This window comes from Polyodon spathula, chromosome 16, assembly GCF_017654505.1.
Source record: "Polyodon spathula isolate WHYD16114869_AA chromosome 16, ASM1765450v1, whole genome shotgun sequence".
Lineage (NCBI taxonomy): Eukaryota > Metazoa > Chordata > Actinopteri > Acipenseriformes > Polyodontidae > Polyodon > Polyodon spathula.
Window position 1 is genome coordinate 16,884,812 of NC_054549.1, and position 21,001 is coordinate 16,905,812.

At 37.8% G+C, this 21,001-nt stretch overlaps 2 protein-coding genes across 4 annotated transcripts in view; both read right to left on the reverse strand.

Moving 5' to 3' along the window:
- Window positions 1-8,565, reverse strand: part of LOC121328580 (kazrin-like) — a 295,129-nt gene extending 286,564 nt beyond the window's left edge. Inside the window, exon 1 of one of the 3 annotated variants that reach the window (XM_041273346.1) lies at window positions 7,872-8,565. In XM_041273346.1, the coding sequence (XP_041129280.1) occupies window positions 7,872-7,995 (124 nt within the window). In that variant the 5' untranslated portion in view covers window positions 7,996-8,565. The remainder of the gene's footprint in view (window positions 1-7,871) is intronic. The other 2 variants (XM_041273347.1, XM_041273352.1) reach the window with 2 other exon arrangements.
- A 1,312-nt stretch (window positions 8,566-9,877) lies between these two features.
- The window catches only part of LOC121328549 (PR domain zinc finger protein 2-like), a 37,234-nt gene continuing 26,110 nt past the window's right edge, over window positions 9,878-21,001 (reverse strand). Inside the window, exon 4 of the mRNA XM_041273265.1 lies at window positions 9,878-10,171. Within this exon, the coding sequence (XP_041129199.1) occupies window positions 10,130-10,171 (42 nt within the window). The 3' untranslated portion in view covers window positions 9,878-10,129. The remainder of the gene's footprint in view (window positions 10,172-21,001) is intronic.

Genomic DNA, 21,001 nt, shown 5'->3' on the forward strand with positions numbered 1-21,001 from the left:
TTTGGGATACAAGACAATTGTTCCAGTGCTTGTCTTGGATTTTTGCCAGCCCCAAGCCCTTCTCTAGTTTTAACAAGAGTGTGTGACGGATAGAGAGATAACAGTTAACAGCAGGGGGAAATCACCTGCCCATATCGAAGTTGCTTTTTATATTAACATAGAAAAAAAAACTGAATGGACATGCACATGTATAGATAAGAAGTCAGTTCCAAGCTCAAGCAACCTTCCTCAATGCTGGAATTTTCTTTTATACAATGATGAATTTTTAGTAAGAGTAAATGCATTTGAATGTATGGCACGTGTTGGCTTGATCATAACCTTTCCAAGCCCCCCTCCTCGCTAGTTCTCTGCCTCAGAAAGCGTGAAAATTACAAGAAGTACTGCTGCAGAGGCTATTGATAGCTCATGGCTGCAAGATGTGTCTGCGCAGAATCAGAAGGAGTCGAGTTTATCTTTGAGGGCTCAGGTTTGGCGGTCTGACAGCCACAGTTAAAAACTCAAGTGCAGCTAATCAGTCAAACATAGATGTAGAGATTGCCCCTCTTCTGGTAGTGCAGGTCACTTACAACACAGCTGTTGGGAAGAATAAAGGCTTTTCTTCGCTTTCAGAGTATGTGGGAATCATTTTCTTACTGAGATGCAATTTTATCTAGACTTTGATTTCAGCTGGACTCTATGTTCTCACCCACCACACTTTTGAAATACCCAAGGCTGTTATGTTTAGTGGATGATCTTTCAACTGATTCAACAGTCTACCTCTTAAATAACTCGAATCCTGGGATGAATCGTTAGCGTTTAGCTTGTCTCTGTAGGTCAAGCTGGATCAAAAGCAGCCAACTGCCAAGTGCCTAAGTATTTTTTTTTTACCTTGCAATAACAAACCAGTAATAGGTGGATTCAAGCATGGATTTTTTATTTTATTTGAAGTTTAGTCAATCAAGGTGGACAGGAACTCAAACAGTGCTGATGAAAGTTTCAGTTTAAGTGCATATCGAATATGATCTATAATAATGTGTTTTAATACGGTGGATTGTTTATGAATATAAATTTATAGGGCGATGAAGTGCATTTTAAAATAATAGCATTTAGAATTACTAAAAGAAACATAATAAATTCAGTGACAAATGTTTCGACTCTATTTCTTTTTTAATGTCTTGGAAAAAAATAATTATTATGGAAACATTTTCGTTGAATTGAAGTTTCTTTCAGTATTTCTAAATTCAGCCCTACTGAATTTATTGTTTATTAGTTATGGATGATAAATGAGTAGCATGTTATTGAATCCACTAAGTAATAATTATTCATTTTTTGCAATGTAAAAAAATGACATGAGAACATGTGTTAGCATTTCTTTACTCCTGTTAATAACGAATTAGTGGAAGGCTTTTAACAGAGTAAAAAGGGAGGATGGTGCAATTGTAAGGCATTAACATTGCTGCCACATTCTGAAGTTCTTACATGTTTCCCCATGTCGAATTCTAAAAATGTATAATCTGAATATGCTGTTTCATGTGCTCAACATTGAATATAGATGACCCTTCTATTCCCAAAATATGTCTTGAATGTTAATTGCTCTGATGATAATGCTGCATTTGTTCATACTGGTACTGAATAAAGTAATTCATTATCTTGAAACATTAATTGCACAAATATACCTTTGTGTTAATTCATCTGGGGTGGCATTTGTCCCGAATTCCTAGACACAGTGCAATCTTACAGTTTAGCACCACAGCCAAACCATAGCTTATCTATTTATAGCACATCATAGCACTGGCCCTGCTGCATTATTTTGCAATGCCTGGCACTAAAAAAAATGATGTATCAAAAATGAGGTGTCTCGTTTTTGCATTTTGAAAAGGTGGTCTCCCTACAATAATGTAAGAGTATATGCCCTGTCTGGTATACCCCCCCCCCTCTTAAAAAAACCTTTTCCAGGGATTTCTTAGCTGTTGGGTGCCACTGTAAGGAAGTTAGCAACCCTGAACACAATGTAGAGGTATGACTAGGGAACAGCAGCGACACCTCTTCATATTACTCACAGTAACTACTGAGAGTTCATGAAAATATAAATCCCTTAAATACATCTGATGTATTGAATCTTCAAAATGATTCATCCCTACATATGCAGGCCTGTTTTATTTTTCAATGTTCAGAATTGAAACATTTCTAGATACACAATGTATAAATGGCCTCCCTTTCGCATGACTAGTTAATTATGCAAATCCATTTTCATGTATTCTGTAATAAACAAAGTGTCCCATAAGTAAGGCATCATAGACAATATGATATGTTATACCGATTAGGAGGTTCGCTGTTAAATCAGATGGCTAGAGTGCATTAACTATCTGCACATCAAAATGCTCTGAAAGCATTCCTCTTTGTTTAAAGACATAGAGACAATATTTACAATAATGGCACTGAAGTATGACTTGTGGAACACTGTATAAACAGTAAGCTTTACACCCTTGCTGCAAGTCAGTTTCAGTGCCCATGCGTAAGACAACAGAGCTTACAGATCATAAGAAAAGGACGAACAAGAGGAGGCCATCCAGCCCATCTGTGCTCGTCCAGTTCCTAGCCGCTGTCTGATCTTAAAACTTTCCAAAACATTTTTTACAAGGAGGTGTATTTTACAACCACCGAATATACATTATTTACCTAAATCTAAAAAAAGGGGTGCAGTGATAAAGATTTTGAACAGGATATTAGAAACCTGCTTCAGATGGAGATTTTTTTTATGTCAGTTGCTTGCAAATAAGAATATAGACTGATTATTATACAATTCTTCTTCATTTATTTATACCCGTCTCGCTTCTTTGTAATTTATTAGGATTTCACGCACATCTTGTCTTACCAGTAATCAAAGTACAGCCCATGTGGAGTAACAGAAGAAATGTATTTTAGCCATGGCTGGACTTGCATAAGCATCTGTGATTGGCTATGAAGCAGTATGTCAGTTTGACGACAACGTTGCAGATGATTTACGAGCGACGATGGTGAATGAAGACATGGATGGTCACAATACATCAGGCATCGTTTATTGTTCCTATAATCATTTTAGAAATTCCCAGAACATTGCTGCAAAATGTTTGCACTTTGTTGATTTGTATGTCGTGTATTTTAAGTCCTTAAGAGCCCTCAATGTTTCACTGCTGAATAAGCCTCCCTGCATATAGGAGGATACTCTGTACAGGCAGCACAGAGGGATTTGCAGGCTGTATTTAATATTGTACAGCCTTAGACAGGTTCAGGACAGATTATTACATAAAAACACTCTGCTCTAATAGAAGAAAGATTGGAAAGCTGTCTTGGGTTATTGTTACATTACATTGAGAGTTACTAGAGGTATATGACATGATGAGCATCTTACTATTAATTACTATATTGATAACTTGGTTTAAAAGTTGGGACCTAAATTAGGTTTTCTTTGTAAAAATTTGGTTTTCTTAGGTTTTTCCATGTCTATCAAGTTAAAGTTAGTGACTGCTACTATTTTCCCAGTTTTAGATTGCTGGGATTATATTTAGCAGTTTGCCTCTAAGCAGTATTTATATAAATTAGACGTACTGTATAATTCATCTGGCAGATTTGTTCTGGAGCAGACTTTCCCAGCTAGCGGACCGTGGTCCAGATCCAGACCCCAAAGCAATTTTTTTTCTGGACCCCGTGCGCATCAGCCATTTGTCTGGCCTTTTAGTTATTATTAGTCTGAAATTTACCCTCAATACACAGATAAAGCCGATGGTGGAAGACGGTGCACTTCCTAAGAACTGACTAGGTTTTTTAACCTTCTTAATGGTGCAGTTAAAGATTAGAGTTATCTTTTGCAGATTGCAAATTGTCCAGACAGAATGGATGCCAAAATGAGAAAGGTTGATTTAGAAAAATGAGTTTTTAAGGACGAGTGGACAACTATTTTTTTTTTCATTCCCCCTGATTGGCCTAACAGCAAGCCAATGTGCCTAATAGGTAAAATTTCAAATTTAAAAAGGCACTATGAAACTAAACACAGCAAAGAGTGTGACAAAAAATATCACCCAGGCTCAGCAAAACGGATACAGAAGCTAACGTCAATGCAGGCAAGTTACTTGCGCAGCACGGCATTAATTAAGCGGTCTATGACAGATCAGGAAAAAGTAACGGAGGCATGGATTATGGCTCAAAAAGTGACTGATTTCTCTCACTCGGAAATGATAAAAGAGCACATGCTAGAAAGTGCTTCAGTGTTGTCCACAGAAAATAACAAATATCAAGGAAACGTTTCAGAGGATTCCACTGCCTAACAATTCAACTACTCCCCAGTGTGAAGTGCTGGCCAGCAAATCTAAAACTGGATATTGAAAAGGTTGGGAATGGGTTGTAATTGCTCTGGATGAGTGGCAACATTGGTGACGTTGCTCAAGTTGCAATGTTTGTTTGTTTCTTCAATGGCAAAAACTTTGAGGAGGAATTGGTTGCTCTCTTACTGTTAAAGAATTGCATTTGTAGATCTGTACTACCTGGTTTCCTCCTGCTTGGAATGCCATGGCATTGCGGTGAAGAAGGGTTGGAACACGTACAGAAGAAGGATCTTTTACAGATCAACTCCCAAAGACGTGGAACTGCTTCCATCATAGTCATAGTATTAATATGGAATCTGATTATCTTTCTTTCTCTGGTTTTAAAGATTGTATTTGGGAACCACCTTCCATGCTTCTCGTTCAGTCCACTCTAACAAACAGATATGTCTTATTTACTCTGTCCATTGATCTCTGTGTGCTGCTGGTTAAGTTTGAACCCCACGTATTTTTAATTTGTTCTTTGTACTATGGGATTGTCCTCTTATTGTTTTCTAGGACCCCCTTGTAAATGCAGCCTCAGTCTTAATGGGTAAATCTCCTGGTTAAATAAATTAATAAATATAAATATGATAATAAGCTGCAGTTCCCAACCACTTGTGTACTGCATCAGTCTAGCTCAGAGCAAGCTGTGCCCTACATTTGTGTTTGATACTCAGACAACAGGATGGAGAAAAGAGCTCCAACACAAATATTCTGTACTGCAAACTTGAAAAATGATTACCTCATACAAGGCATTGACGTAAGAGGCCTCCCGTGGTCCACTTAAGCTGGAATAACCCTGTTTTAAACCTGCCTCAGTCTAACTCTATTTGCTGTAACCTTTCATGATATTACACAAGTGTATTGTATTTAAATGATTTTTAGAGACCCTGTTTTTTGGAGGTTACACAATATTATTGCTTTATGTGTAAGACGAAATCGCTAGTCGCTGGCATTGAAAAAGTACCATTGCTGAGATGTGTTGGTATTCAGAAGCTGTATTAAACAGATTCTCATTTCAGCTCCTCTCTTAATCCAGGCATCATGCGCAGCATTCTATAAAATCCTAACGACTTGAGGAAGATTTTTAGTAGGAAGAGAAGCCTGCAATATGTGCAACTGATTCACAATGGGGTGAGTCACTGACTGACATGGTGAGAGGGGGGAGCGATGTGGGGGGCACTGTAAAAAACAAGACCAATAATTGAGAGGCAAAAAGATATAACAGGCTACTGAGGACAAACTAACAGGAGGTTGTAATACAATATGGCCATGCACAATACAATGTTCAGTAGCTAGCATTTGCTCACTTGTTATTTGTTCCTACAGCCACCAGATATAAAAAAATGTACAGTGCATGCATGAAAACTGATTAAAGAATAATTAACCCTTTCATCGTAACCTCCTATAAAAAAACTTATAATCTTATAGTCTTTAAATGCAGACATGCAGTAGTTTTGTATTAGAACATTCCATTATTTCTTTTGTTTTGATTTGTTATGCATATGATATCAAACCAGTGGAACTGAAAATATTGGAAAATTGTCAAAATAGGCAAATCAGCGATTGCCCAGTGCAATTGATGACTTTAATAGGCACATGCAATTTAATAGCAGACATGCAATTCATTAAAAATAGTAAGAGAAAAGGAACACATAGCCACAAATGGTAAAATGCATGAGAAGTTGTTTAAGATGCCTAATTAAAGCATAAAGTAGTCTAACATATTCACACAAGTTCCTATTGTTTCTATATCACTGATTACTGACCGAAGATTACAATTCTCCCGCCTATATTTTTTAATGCAGGTAGGTATATAAAAGATATAAATGACAAATTTTGAAGTGCTCTACTACATTTGTACACTACTGTATGGAAGACACAAAATTGAAAACATTTTCATTGATAAATAAATGTATTGTGTCCATTGTGTGACATTCTTTCAGCTATTTTCAACATTTTATACATGACATTGTTAGGTAAAAATCAAAGAGTCACAGCAGACTACCATTGCAGGGAAACTTCACTTGACATATCCTGCAGGACACAGACTTCTGGTTAATTAGGCAACACTAAATTCTGGAACAGGATGACTAGATTTTTTTTTTTTTATTTAATGTAATGACTTGACAAACCTGGAAGCTGTACGACTTAATAGCGGGCGGATGGGTGCTAATGTCCTGCCTTGAATTGTATCTGCAAAATAACTGGACTGTCACACAAGATGCATAGTAAGAAGACGATACACACCACGAGAATGGAAGCAAATCAATTTCAAATTCAATTTCTGAAGTACAAATAAAACAAAAAGCAGGAAAGTACATAACTTGAAAAATCTGTGCACGAACCTTTCAGCAATGCAAATTTAATTGAGGGATGTGCCTCGTTATCTACTTCAGAGCTTTCATATTGCACTGTTCAAGTAAACTCCAGTTCCATTACAGGTAACGATAAACCAGACATGGCATGTACTGTTGTAATTGGAGGTACAGTATATTATCACAGACAGGCAAAAAGTTCTGAGTAGGGTCCATTATTCTTAAAACATTATAAAAACTAACAGTGGTTGTAGTCTTATGCTAAATTCATATGCATACTGTATATTATTGGAATACATTAAAACTTGTCCAACTGTTCTGATAATAAAATAGTTTGGATAATCAAATTACAACTGTGAAATTGTTTATATGACTTTCCCAATCAAGAAACCTCCTAAAAATATATAAATCAAGCCCTTTACCTGTAAATAGACAACAGATAGCACTGAACTATTCTATTCAGACTGAGGGCCGAATGGTGCATGTTCTATAACAGGGTAGAACAGCACAGCACACAAGACAGGTTAACAAGGGGACCGTTTGATCAACACAAGTGTCTGGATAATTATACAGTTGTATTTCTATCGTCATTTTAGCAATTTCCACATCACTGTATAATGCTTGTTTGTGACTGTATACTGCGTTGTATTTTAATGGTTGTCTGCTTTCAGCCTCACAAACATCTTTATACATGGCTATTAAATAATTAACAAAGAAATGTCATATTTTCCTTGTACATCAACTAAATACGCAGTTGTCTGGAAAAAGGAATCCTGGCGGCTGGCACATTAATGCAAAGAGTTTAATGAAACATGATTTTTACCAAAAACAACATTTGATCTAATCATTGGACAAGTGATACTGTATTAACACTGTATCATCAGGGGGCTATATTATTGGGTTTCCCTGGTAATTCCCTGGAATTTTGCCCATATTACATTTTTTCACCCTAAATTGTCAACGCAAAATTCATGCTGAACAATATTTCCAAAGATTGTGCTTACTGCACAGCAATTGCTTACATCAGCGTTTTTTGGTAAACAAAATATATATTATTAAAAAAATATTTAAAATAAACACATCTGAAATCTTTAATAAAATAAGCAGCAACATCCTACTATGATCAATGGAAAACATTTTCACCTGATATCAACATATCTACATAGTTCTAGTCAGCCCTCCCCTAATATTACGAGCCAGGCTATAAAATTGGAAGAACACCCTGGGTACTCACCTGCCTGCATGAGCTGGCCCTGGCGCCCAAACACCTGGGAGAAGGTTGCAGGATTGCAGGTCAGTGTGTTGTTCTCCATGGTTCCCTGTTGGGGTCTCAGAGAGCCACTGCTCAGGTGGGGCATTCAACAACCCCAGACAAGGGCAGAAGGACCCAGCACGTCGTCCTGAAAGGATTGAAGTGCTTTGTGTGTGAGCGAAGGTCAAAATCCTCTGAGCCAGAGGCAGCAAACACAGTCTTTTCAGGACGCTGATGAATTTCACTCCTGCGGTCGACACTAACACTTCAGGTGATGCGTCTTTCCTGTTAAGATGTCAAGTCTTGGCACACACATGCACTTTATTGTACTATCCTGTATGGTGCTGCTTCTCTGCACCACTGATTCCTTGTAGCCTCCTGACAATAAGCGCTGAGTCTTCAGGACAAGACTGAATCCACTGCTGCTGCGAGTAGGCTTAACGTTTTACAGACAAGAGAGAATTAATGCATAAGCAGGAATCCTAAACTCCCTTTAGGATTGCTGCTGCTGCTGCTAAGGAGACAAAGCTTTCCAGCTGTTCTAGGGAGACGAGGTAGTGATGTGAAAGGTACAAGAGCTCTGCCAATAAGAGTGTCTAATCAGTCTAATTCTCCCTCCGATTGATAGGGTGATAGGCAGAGAGCGCCACTGAAGCTTTTGGCTGCAGTGCAATGCTGAATGATGCTGTTCTTTGTATGGGCCTGTGCTATGTACAGTATAGTTCCCGCCTCCCCTTCTCTCTCTCTCTCTCTCTCTCTCTCTCTCTCTCTCTCTCTCTCTCTCTCTCTCTCTCTCTCTCTCTCTCTCTCTCTCTCTCTCTCTCTCTCTCTCTCTCTCACACAGTTTTCAAGCAATAACATGGAATATTCCCAGCTCCCAGCTCTTGGCTCTGGTCCCTGGGCACTGCTTTACAGAACAACTCTTTTTTCCCTGTTTCCTCTCAGTCTCTCTCTTTCTGGGAGTGAGGTGTGTGGGAGGGGGGTAGAGGTTGGGTTACAGTGAGATTGGTTGGTGCTGGATGGGGCTGGATCTTGTTTTTATTTACATTGCTTGCCTTTAGGCTGAAAGCAGACTTGTTTAATGAATCCTTCTGTCGCCATCTCATTTGGCATTCCAGCTATCCAACTGTTTGCCTGTACACTACAGTTCAATAATGAACCTATCAGAACCTAGACAGACAGTTGATTGATTGATTCCCTTCAGGAAGTAAGGAGAAATGAACAAGAGTATGGAAATACCCTGTGAGTTGTGCCAAGAACCAGCCAGACCCCTGCTGAGAACCATACTGCCGCATTACTTAAAATGTGAGTGAGAAACAGACATGCAAACAATATCCTCCAGCGTCTTTTGAGCAAGAGGAAAGTGTAGCAAGATTGATGGTGGGTCACTTGCTGCTTTAGTCCGCTTAGACTTGCTCACTATATATTTTTGTACCCTGAATAGATAATCATCCCATCCTGTATTACACATACTTACTTTCAGAATGTAAAATTATAAACTACTGTCCCTCCCAGTTGTTCAACATTGCTCTGATTTCTCATTCAAATCTTTTCCTGTATTTGAAAATGGAACGAGTATCTAGTCAAAAGATATTTATCCTTCTGTCTTTTCTTCTGTAGACAGTAGTCTCTCCAAATGTCATGGTATTCTATTTCCCTTACTATTTTATGGGGTTCATAATTACACTCTGAGTAGTTCTGGGTTGCGCCACTTTGATATTCAGTTATCATTTTTCAAACGATACATGTGTTGACCAACTCAGGAAGCAACAGTCTAAAAGAATCCCTTTTTTTCTGAAGCAAGGTGTTAAAAATAACAGTCACAGACCATTTAGGACCCTTGACCCATGCTGGTTACCATGTACTGTATACTGTGAATTAAATTGTTTTATTGATAAGGCACTTACTACATTAAAAAAAAATGTGGTTTACAAACTAAAGGGGTCCCTGAAAGGCTCACCTGGTAAAGGCACGACTGTGGTGTGCAGGGTGTCATACAGTCAGGGGAGCACAGCTTCTTGGCCAGATTGTGAAGCTGACAATCTTTGCTGGGGATGCTGGGAATGACATTGGCTCTGGCAAGCCTATCAGGGTCTGAGTCACCACACCTTGCTGCCCATGAGCTCAAGTGGAAACCTGCAGGCTGGTCTTTGTCTTCCAGTGGCCACTGACATCCGCTGTGGAGTTCCTGTGGCAACTGGTTGGGGAGTGGGTTTGGAGAATGACCGCTGACCTTCAGTTCACCTCAGATGTTTTGAGGTGTTGCTGTGGTGTGGGACATTCTAAATTGGGAAGAGAAACATGGGTAAAATAAGTGGGCAAATTAAAAAATATAAAAATCTTCTGTATGACACAAACATATGGGAGAAATGATTTTGTTTTCACACACAAAACATTACATTTATTAAGTTGCTTTTTTATTGCTAAAATCAGGCAAAACACTTGTACTTTTGTATTTTAACATTCCCTATGAAATCACAAGGTAGGATGAAAGAAGAAGATTGATTGATAAGCTGCTTGTTTTAATATTGCACCTGCAGGAGAGCGCAATAATGGAGCGTGGGTATCGCGTTGAAGCCTCTTCTCTGGGCCTCAAGAGCAGCCTAATGATTTGTGACAGGCCAGAATGGTGCTTTCAGTATTCTGAAAATATTTGTAATGTGTAGGTCAATTAAAGCTCCTGGGTGAGCCTGCTGACAGGTGTGATCGCCTCCCAGGGCATGTGCAGGCTTCTCACTTAGCAGGAAGAGAGCATCAGAAAAACTTTTCATTTCTCTCATCTTGCTGTCTGGGGCGTCTATTCATTTATGACTTATTAAGAAAAAATCCATTTACGTTTTTTAAATAAAAATGCATGCAGCTAAATGGAAGTTAAACCCCCTCAAGATGTTTTAGTCATTTCTCACACTAAAATGCCTCTTCAGAAAATGTTTGCTTTCACTCATCACAACAGCATTTCATTCATAAAATGAGTGACACCTAAGATGTACTGCTAAGGTTGCAAATATGTTGTCATGACAGCAATTTAAACACACATTCTCACCCCCTTGCGTCTGTGATCCCTGTCATGAAAAAAAACAAAAAAACATTCCAAATATATTATTAAAATAATGTATCATGGGCCCTATTTCCATTTGTAGAAGTTGCATCAATAAACCGTATAGAGTATTTTGTGAATAATGTATTATGTATAAAACTGGAAACACAGACTTCTAGAACACCGTGGGGTTGGCAGTGTTCCACAGAAGCATGCCTCTCTGTATTAACTGCATGTGTTTCTACTTCTCTCATCCTTGCAGTTCCTTCCATAAAAGGGTGCCTCCCCTGTACTTACTGTATGTACATTTCATTCAGGATCATTCCAGATATAACAGGTAAGATAATTAATAACTATGGTCTGTGCATTTACAAATGTATAAATGAGGACCCTTGAAATGAAAGAAAAATAAGTTTAAAATCAACACGCTGTGACTGTAAACCAATGCTGTTTCTATTTAAAACTTTCTCCTGTTACTGTATCTGTAATACACACTTTACCACATCGTGATTTCCTCTGTCCAGCTAACATTATAGGCTACGTCCAATAAGTCCCCAGGTTTTATTAATGTACACTGCCTTATATAAAAGTGGTTATTACAACATTATATTAAAAAAGAGACTGGGTCGTTCACCTCTTATAAAAACATCTGCTGTGACCAGCGTGGCAGGAGGCTCTTAAGAAAGCAAAGCAATTTACAACCTAAAAAGCAAAGAAGGTACGAATTACACCTGAGAATATATTGACTACAACTCCACAGGCAATTTATAAAGCTGGCATCTGCTGCAACTACATACTCTACATACTCACATGCTTTTGCAGTCCAGGGTGTTTGTAATCAGACGATATAATGTTTTTATGTGTTTTTTTTATTTTTTTAATTTAATAGTTAATTTAATAATTTAATTTTTTTATTTTCTCCCAATTTCGAATATCCAATTATTTTTAGGCTCAGCTCGCCGCTATCAACCAAGCGCTGACTCGGGAGATGAACACAAGCTGTCCTCCGAAGACATCAGCCATCAGCCGACCTCTTCTTTACACACTGTAGGCTCACTGTGCAGCCACCTCAGAGCTACAGGGTCGTAGGGCCCAGTGAGCCAAGGACACCATGGCGACCTTTTTAATGTATTGTGTTCAATTATGTTCCTTAAAGAGTAAGTAGCGGGGTTCCGAAAAATATAGTGTTACATGTCCCCATGTGTTGTTACAACTGTTTAAACTTATAACTTTAAAATCTGTTACCCTTTTAAGTGCAGCACTCCTCACAATAGTTCAGGAGAATGGAAGGAATGGGCCTCCTGCGATTGCACAACAAAATGAATGACCTCTTTACACCCCAGAGCTCTGCAGTGGAGGTCAGCCCTGCAGGAGTGAGATTTGAATTGACCAGGCACCCGACCAGTAGCACTGTGAGGAGAAACTGTCCCTGCCCCTTTTGTTGTCCTGACCTAGCGCCAGAGCCAATGCGAAGCTCCCTGTGGAATCCCTGACAAAATAGGCAACATATCACCTGCGCTTCCCTGAGTGTATGACTCACCCTGCACACCATGCAACTGTGCATTTGCCAGTGGAACCACTCTGGGGCCCAATATGACATCACACAGTGTCTTCAGGGTCAAAACGGGTCACTAGCTTCAAAGCATGTCAGAGCCTAGAGGAAGCAGCTGGTTGGTTAATGACAGGATAGAAGCCGCTGGTGGTAATTTCCCTCTCCAGCTGAAATGAAGGCATGTACACAGAACTACTAACCACCCATCAAATGTAGTTAAGTACTATCCACAGGTTTGTTCATTTGGTGTAGGAATAGACAAATTAAATGCATTTAGCACAAATTAAAGAGAACAACACTATTCCAATATTTCAGAGCAGAGTTTGCAAGGCAGTTTGGTGTTGGTCTAAGTGTCGTGAGGAATTCAGAGCATAGACTCTCATCTGTGGCTGCAGACATGTAGAGAATGCCTCTGTTTATCTCACCAATGATTATAATAACATGAAGTAGCTCCAAAACTATTAATTCTAAATTCAAATAATGTCATGAAAAGTAGTAACCACGGGTCCCTTGGATCCAAATACCTGCCTGTGCAGAAACTCAAACTAGCCAGCCCAGCAAGAACACCACCATACAATTATACTGACCTGACAAGAACCTACTAGAGGGTACAGTGAGCGGCTGCACATGGGCATTTTAAAAGTGATCTGGGTCCATAGAACCTGTGGATAGTAGTTACGGGTTAACCTACAGCTGTGGCCAAAAGTTTTGCATCACCTAGAATTTTAAGAGACACACAAAAAAAAAAACTATATGAGCATAATTTAGATATTTTATTCAACACCATGTAATCAAAGAAACTACCAAATTATATTACAAAAGTCTACCGGAAGCCAAAAGTGTAGTGCAGTATTTCATGTTCGATTTCAGAATGTCACACTTTTAAATTTTTTGTCAGTTTTTCATGAAGTATATGGAAATTTACACTGAGATATAAAATTCAATATGTTAACGTAACATTATTTAGCAGGTTTCATTTCTACTTTATGAAGCAAAATTTGTTAATTCTATAGGGTGATGCAAAATGTTTGGCCACAGGTCTAATATGGTTCCAGTTTGCTATCATATGTGTTTCGCTTAAAACTACACATGTGACAATATCAAGTTTTTTTTGGTGATACCTTTTAATAGAATGAGCTATGTATAAAAAGTTTTTAAAATAGCGTTCTTCGGGTGATAAGTGGAAATTGAAGGGAAATTAATCGTCTATTAACCTTGTTCATATATATATATATATATATATATATATATATATATATATATATATATATATATATATATATATATATATATAGTCAAACATAAGGAAGATAAATATAATTTTATTACAGTAGGTACATTTGACCCAGTTTCTTGTAGGAAAAAAAAAAAAACTGGTCAGGCAAAGATATGTGAGGTATTAAAAAAAAATATGAGACAATGTCTACCTGATGAATTACAAATACAGATCTGAGCCTTATTCACAAAACATTATTAAAAGTAGAAATAAGGTGTGGTTAACACCATCCCTTACCTAAATGCCACTTATTAAGGTGTGCGCTATGGAAGTCATTAGGTCACGCCTCATCTAATAAGTCTTAAGGGAATGACACCATGCAGAGGAGACGATAACTTCTATCCTGTTAAGCACAGCGATCAAAGACTTCCTGTTCTGGCAGAGATGTTCACGTTTGTTTTACACGGTCGGTTTAATAAAGAAGATAAATGGTGTAAAATTGCATTTTATTAAAGAGCTGGCAATTATGGCTTAAAGCAATCAGAGGAAAATGCATTGAATTCTCATCCCATCAGGAGCACTTAAAGATCCAGCACTATGTGCTTGGCAGACACTTCAAAGTACAGTAGAAGGAAGAATGAGAGGGGAAGGACCAAGCAAACCAGCGATCATTTGGACCACTGCCTTGAACGTGGGTCAAAAAATATATTGTAGCTAGACAGTTTTGTGTCTAGGCAGTGCTCGTGCGATGCCTGGAGTGTCACGTGCACAGTGCAGCTGTATGTAGATGGGGTCTGTGTTTGCTGCTCTGTGACTTGTGTTCGGTTCCGCCAGTCAGCTGCTTGCGCGGGACCGATGGTCTGAATGATTAGTCAGTGTGTATGTAAATGTGATCTTGTGTCTGTGAGCCAATAGGGTTTGTGGGGATCTCTATTTAGGATCTATTTGCAAGCAGCTCGGGGCTGACGCTGACCTTAATAAACATCTAAATGAAATATTGCTGTGGTCGTCTGCCTCCATTTTTTGTTTACACTGAAACGCTACAATATGTATGTTACAGGCAAGTCAGATCATTGGCAAATCTTAAGATTTTCTGGTAAATGTCGACATTTAACAACAAAATGGTAAAGGTCTGAAATAAACATAACACTTTACGTATGTTTACTGGAATGGTCTTATTTTGAGGTATGCCTTGTACTGCTCTATCTAAAATTGTAAACCTATACAATTTCCTAGGTGATCTACAGTTTGTCTTGTTTGTAGTGATTTGTGTATGTGTATTAACAGCCTGTCTTTGCAACGTTTTGTGTCATAACCAAAGAGTGATTTTCTGATGAAAAAACGAAGGTCTTAAATGATTTAATTTGCATTTAACAAAATGTTATTTTTCATCAAACTACTATGGATTTGGAGTACAATATACTTCAACACCATTGTGAATTCTTTTACTTGAAATGTATTAGAGTGTTGGTTGTTCTACATAAGTGGATCACAATGTTACTCAGTACCATGTAGTTTAAATTGCACCATTGTGCATCACTGTAAGCTCATTAATGATTATTTTGTTAATGGAAAATGTGTATGCAGAAATACATATAGTGTTTGACATCAGTGTTTTTTTTTTATTGTCAATTTATATGCAGAAATCGCCCATAATATAACGATAGGGATAGAGCATTTGTTGTCTGTTTTGAAGATGTTACAGAACAATCTGAAGTAATGTATCACAAATATGTTTACAATCAACGCAGAGGATTATCAACGCAATTGTTTATTTTACACATACAGGTTGGTTTGTTTGATGTTGACTGCAGAAACTAATACGACATTGAATGTTTCATTTTGACTTGGGTGAAGCTCATGTATCCTACCATAACTGCTCAAACATAGAGCAGTAGCAGAGGCTGGTTTTACACGCTTTGATTAGTAGATTGGGCAACCTGTTGTTATCTTTGGTAAGATAGTGTTTAATCTAGTGTGAAACTACCTAGAACAATTGAGGAATAAAATTGTGTAAATGTAACAATAAAGAAGCAACTAGTGCATCTTGGCTACAGCAAGTGGTACAAAAACATTTAAAAAAAATGTAGATGAGGGGGCAGGGGAATTTGATGAGAATTTAAAATAATAGATTTAATTTGATGCTCAGTTTCCAGAAATTGAAATTAAAAGCTGGCAATGGAACTGGGCTGACCTTCAGTCAGATCTTAGCAGTGCTATCATTGTTATTAACTCAAACAAACACTAGTCCTCTGGAGTTCATAAGAATGTTCTAAATGTCACGTTTCTGAAGACTACACCAAGGCTCTTGAATGCGGTGAACCGTATCCAGTTATGTTATACTCAACATATAAGAACTTGAATGAGTCAACGTACCAGAGTGTACAAACAGGCACCATATGTTTGGAACGCATTTAAAACTAAAGAGGTTGCAGCCAACAAAATAATTGCACCTCCCTTCATTGGTCTTTGTTTAATTTTAGTTTAATTTTAAAACATGGTCTATAGTATTTCACTTTGTTAAAGAGCTATGCTTTCAGTTAGTATTGCACTTGTTTTGTCATCTGGAAGGTGACATTGTCCCCACCCAATTAAGTAACACCTTTCTTGTCATTATCCAAACTAGTTGCTTCCCCTATCGACTGCCATGCTTTCAGCCAGTAACATGCTTTGACCCAGAAGAGGGGAAAATGATCCAGGAAGTGCAACAACTATCCTGTGGATAAGGTCTAGCAACTAAGAACTTTCTTTAATCTAAAGTAAGACCGGATAACATGTATTAAAATTGCTATAGAAAGTGTTTCTTTCAAAAGTGCACACTAGAGACATTTGTAGCTAATGGAATTCTTATGTTTGCTGCAACGACTTTTGCATTATTGTTTTGTTCCACCAATATTGATCCTTTGTTTGTATATGGAATATGGCTGCTTTCTTGGAAGAGCACAGCTGAAATGTGCAGAAATCCTTTTGGTATTATGCCCCCTCTGATTTACAACCTATGATGTGTGAATCAAAATCTAAAACTCAAATCAGGATTATGTTGAAAAATATATTATTGCTCACATCATACAAAAGGATACAGCAGTGGTAAAGCAATGCGTTTCCTGTAAACACTAAATGGTGTATTATTTCTTCCAGGCTCTCTTTTCATCATATATTCCACTTTACTACAGTCATGGAAACTCGTATTAAGCCAGTAGGACAGCTACCCTAAATCACTGCTAAATTTGGAGAATGTTGACATGTTAATCAGAGAGTTATATCTTTTTGCTGAATAATAAAAACTATGACTTTTATAGCAGAGGAGAAATGAAAGAAAGGAATACTAAATAAATAAGTTCTTCCTTGAGGTGAATTTAATTCTGAATTTGTACAGGCAGTAACCACGATAGCAGCAGGGTGACATGCAGGGCCCTATATAAAACGAAACATCTTTAAACACTGTTTTAATGTATTGTTGAGGACTACTTTTCAAGCAGATGGATAAGTCAAAGTTTGTGTAGCGGCCAGTGTGATGCCATTACGGATTCTGCCCCCTGGTGGTGAGATAAGGTAAAAAGCTCTATAAACATCACTTTGCAGTGTGCCAGGTCATCACTTTGCAGTCCCAGCTCTGTTTTATTTGAAGTTTAGACAGTTTTAGGGTTAGGGATGTACTGTTGATAGATGAGATGGTAATCGTGTTGGTCCCAAGATGATAGACAAAGTGAAGGAGATGGGATACCTTTTATTGGACTAACTAAACAATAATTAACCACAGGCTTTCAAGACCTCAAAGGTCTCTTCTTCAGGTGAAAGTAGAAAAGATAGATGATGATGTTTACATTCAAAGGTGTCATCAGAACCTGAACAAAAATAACCCTTTTTGAATCACTGCAATTCAAATAAATTATATGAATAAAATGCAGATAAGCAAAATATGTAGTAATATATGGAAAGATCATTTTATATATATATATATATATATATATATATATATATATATATATGCAAAATCGATAGCAACTGACTTAAGACCTGTTAACATTGTAGCTTTGCTTTATTTCAAAAAATGGGTTTAAACTGCTATTGGGTTCTTTACCAACAGAATAAACAGTTTTGTGCATAGGAAACTTGACTTAATCCATTAAAAACCCTTCTTTAAATAACTTTGTGGCTAGAACCCACAGTCACTTGAGTTTAACCAAGCAATGCGTCTGCCAGGTGCAGTATGTGCATTTGTTTGTTTGTTTTTACTATAAATCACATTCATTTGATTTGAGCTGGATGTTTGACAGCAGGTAATTCCAAATCGAGTACATAGTGTTCAGGTCAGGACTGAGGTGTGCTTAGGTCACTGAGAGGAAAAGCGCTAAATAAATACCAGTGCCCTCACTTTTTTAGAAAACTAAAAGGAAGATCCAGTAAACCCAGAGGACTTCTTCTCCTCATCAAGTGGCGCCAGACACTTGCCAGAGAAGCAGTTGCGTTGACAACCTGTCATGAGCTTTTTAATTAACAAAGACTTTCAAGTGAAGCTGTGAATGAATGACTCTGTTACAAGCCACTGGTGCAGTATAAAGGCACTCTGAAAATGACTGCCAGCTATTTAATCCCTGATGTATCAATGGAACGTGATGAGAAGTTTCAGACCATTTAAAAATAGCACTAGTACTGTACATTCTGTATACTAACCTGATGTATTGTCAATCTTTACCTAGATCACAATGCTCACACAAATGTGTGCCAAAGTTTCAGGTAAGACAATTATGTTAGCCTTGAAGTGCCATCTGCAGCCAGTTTCCTAATCACATGTCAGACAGGTAATAACGATAACCGATGCATTGAGAACAAATGCATTCAAAATCAAAAGGATAAATATTAACGTAAAGCACAGATAAACAGACATGCTCCTATGTCCTCTGAATCTCATATACTCAATAACAGATTCTAAATAATGTTCACAGCAAGGCTCTACAGATACATGCACACATATTAGTGAGACATGCAGTGCACATACAGCACAGGTAAGGTAATGGTTTATTGTAAACACTGCAGTATGTTCTATAAACGCTTAACATGGTTCCCATTCATCTACAGTATAAGCAGGGCTTTGAGAGACATTAAAAGCTAGACTGCAGCTTTTTCACAGGGAAAAGACTTGATGGTTCAGAAAAGGTTTTCTATTGCAATAGCTCAAAGGGGTAGTGATTTTAGAGCTATATTGTTTGCCTTATAGAAATCAACACATTTGAGATTCTTCAAGTCTTTTTTTACATTATTATGGTAAAGACCACAGGAAGAAGCCACTAAAGTGATTCTCTCACTCTTTCTAACCCCTTTAATGTGACCTTGTTCTGCCAATCCCCCGACTGAAAACTAATAAATGATAGTAAAATGTTGTCTTGATTGTTATTGAGCAAATATAAAATATGAAGAATAAAACCAAAAAAGACTTCACCCGAGAACATTTTCAAAATAGCTACTTTCTTTAGAAGCGTATACGTTTGATTGTGATGTGATTAGAACACAAGCACAGCTTGAGAATCACTGCATAAGAAGACAGTGGAATATTGAGAATAGTTTGGTTAGTTATTGGAAATGTAATCTGGTTGAAAGATATTTGTACAACGTTTAATATTGTTATTCATTTTTAAATGTAGTGCAAGGCAAAAGCCAAATTTATTAAATATGAGTATTGTATGTAGGGATAATGGCATTGCTGTCGTGTATTACAAAGTCATAATGGGACTACCGATAAAGCCTGGAGTTATTTATTTACCGTCTGAAATAATCATTGTTGTCCACCGAAGGGGTTAACTCTAAGAGGCATGTCCCTGGGAAGCAGTGCTTTAGAACAAGTGTGGTCAGTAGCGTCATCTTTCTGTTATAGAGTTATAAAAGAATGGCTAACCTCTGTAGAAAACAATGGGACAGCAGTGTCTGCTTGATGAGTAATATATTATAACACAAGGAAAGTGACAAAAATTGTAGTCAGTCTATCTTTCCACAGGCTGATGTACTGAATGCAATGTGTCTACATTGTAATATGCAATATTCATGGTTGGGGAGAGGCTGCCCTCTGCTGGGTAGAAAGGTGCAATCGGCTGGAAAACCATTTTACACATTTATTACATGAAGGGCTGATACAAAACAAAAAACAAAAAAACCCACACCTTTAACTTTAACAAACTGCAATCATAGTGTGTGTGTGTGTGTATATATAAAATAACTGGTTATAAAAATGTTGCCTCAGTGTGTGCAATGTATTGTACTCCTACAATATTAAAGCAGCCAATGCAATTGGCCATTGTTGAGAAAACAAAATGCTCCATGCCAGTGAATCAAGCGTTTCCCAATCCTAATGTTCTGGGGCTCTTATCAGTACAGATTGGCATTTGTTTATTAAATGAAAAAAATGGCATTGATGCAGAATAATTATGCTGTATGACCTCACAGCTCTGCAGGCAAGCCCATCTTAATCTTGACCTGAACACTACCCTACTCAGTCCTGGGCCTCTTGAAGCAATAAAAAAAATGCGTCAGGACTCCCATTTTGGTATGGCATCGTGAGCTGGGCAGAGAATATATATCTATCTGTCCCCATAGTGCCTACCTGTTAAGCAACAACGAAGCAATTAGCAACAAATTCAGAAGCAATCATATTAGCTCAACTGCTCCAGGACGTCAATTTCTGGCTTTACAACACCTGCGCTCAGCTCTCCCATCTGCAAAGATGGGAACTGAGAAAGATATAAACACATTGGCATTTTAAGGTTCAAATGCCATTAACAACTTTTTTCCCAGTGTTTATTGTAGGGGGCCTTTTAATAAACTGGCTTGCGAGTCCAAAAGGTTGAATCGCTTTAGCATCAGCACTCAGATCTGATTTCTTATACTAAATCAAAGATTTCCTTCTACAATGGCCCTTCCTATAAATCCCAATGGGAAGACACTTCAAGTTGTCCGAGGAAGCTAGGGAGCTGTGCCACTTGCTTTGCCTCTGGTGCAACACAGCTAGCAGAACAGTAATTCCATGATTGCTGAATTGCTTAAATACATATGACAGGATTATTTTAATTTACTTCAATGGAACTGCAGCTCAATCCCAGATTCATACCTGGTCCTGATGTTGTAAGGTGTGATTTCCCTGTTCCAGCAGTTAGTCTCGTGGTTAACAGTGATGTCCCGCTGTGCTCTCTATCAACTTGTACACAGCACATGATTCCAAGACAAGGTGTAAGCATTACATAGATACAAAATATGTTCCGATCAATTGCAGTCGATTCACAATGACAAAAAAAAGAAATTCTGCCATCGATTCTTGT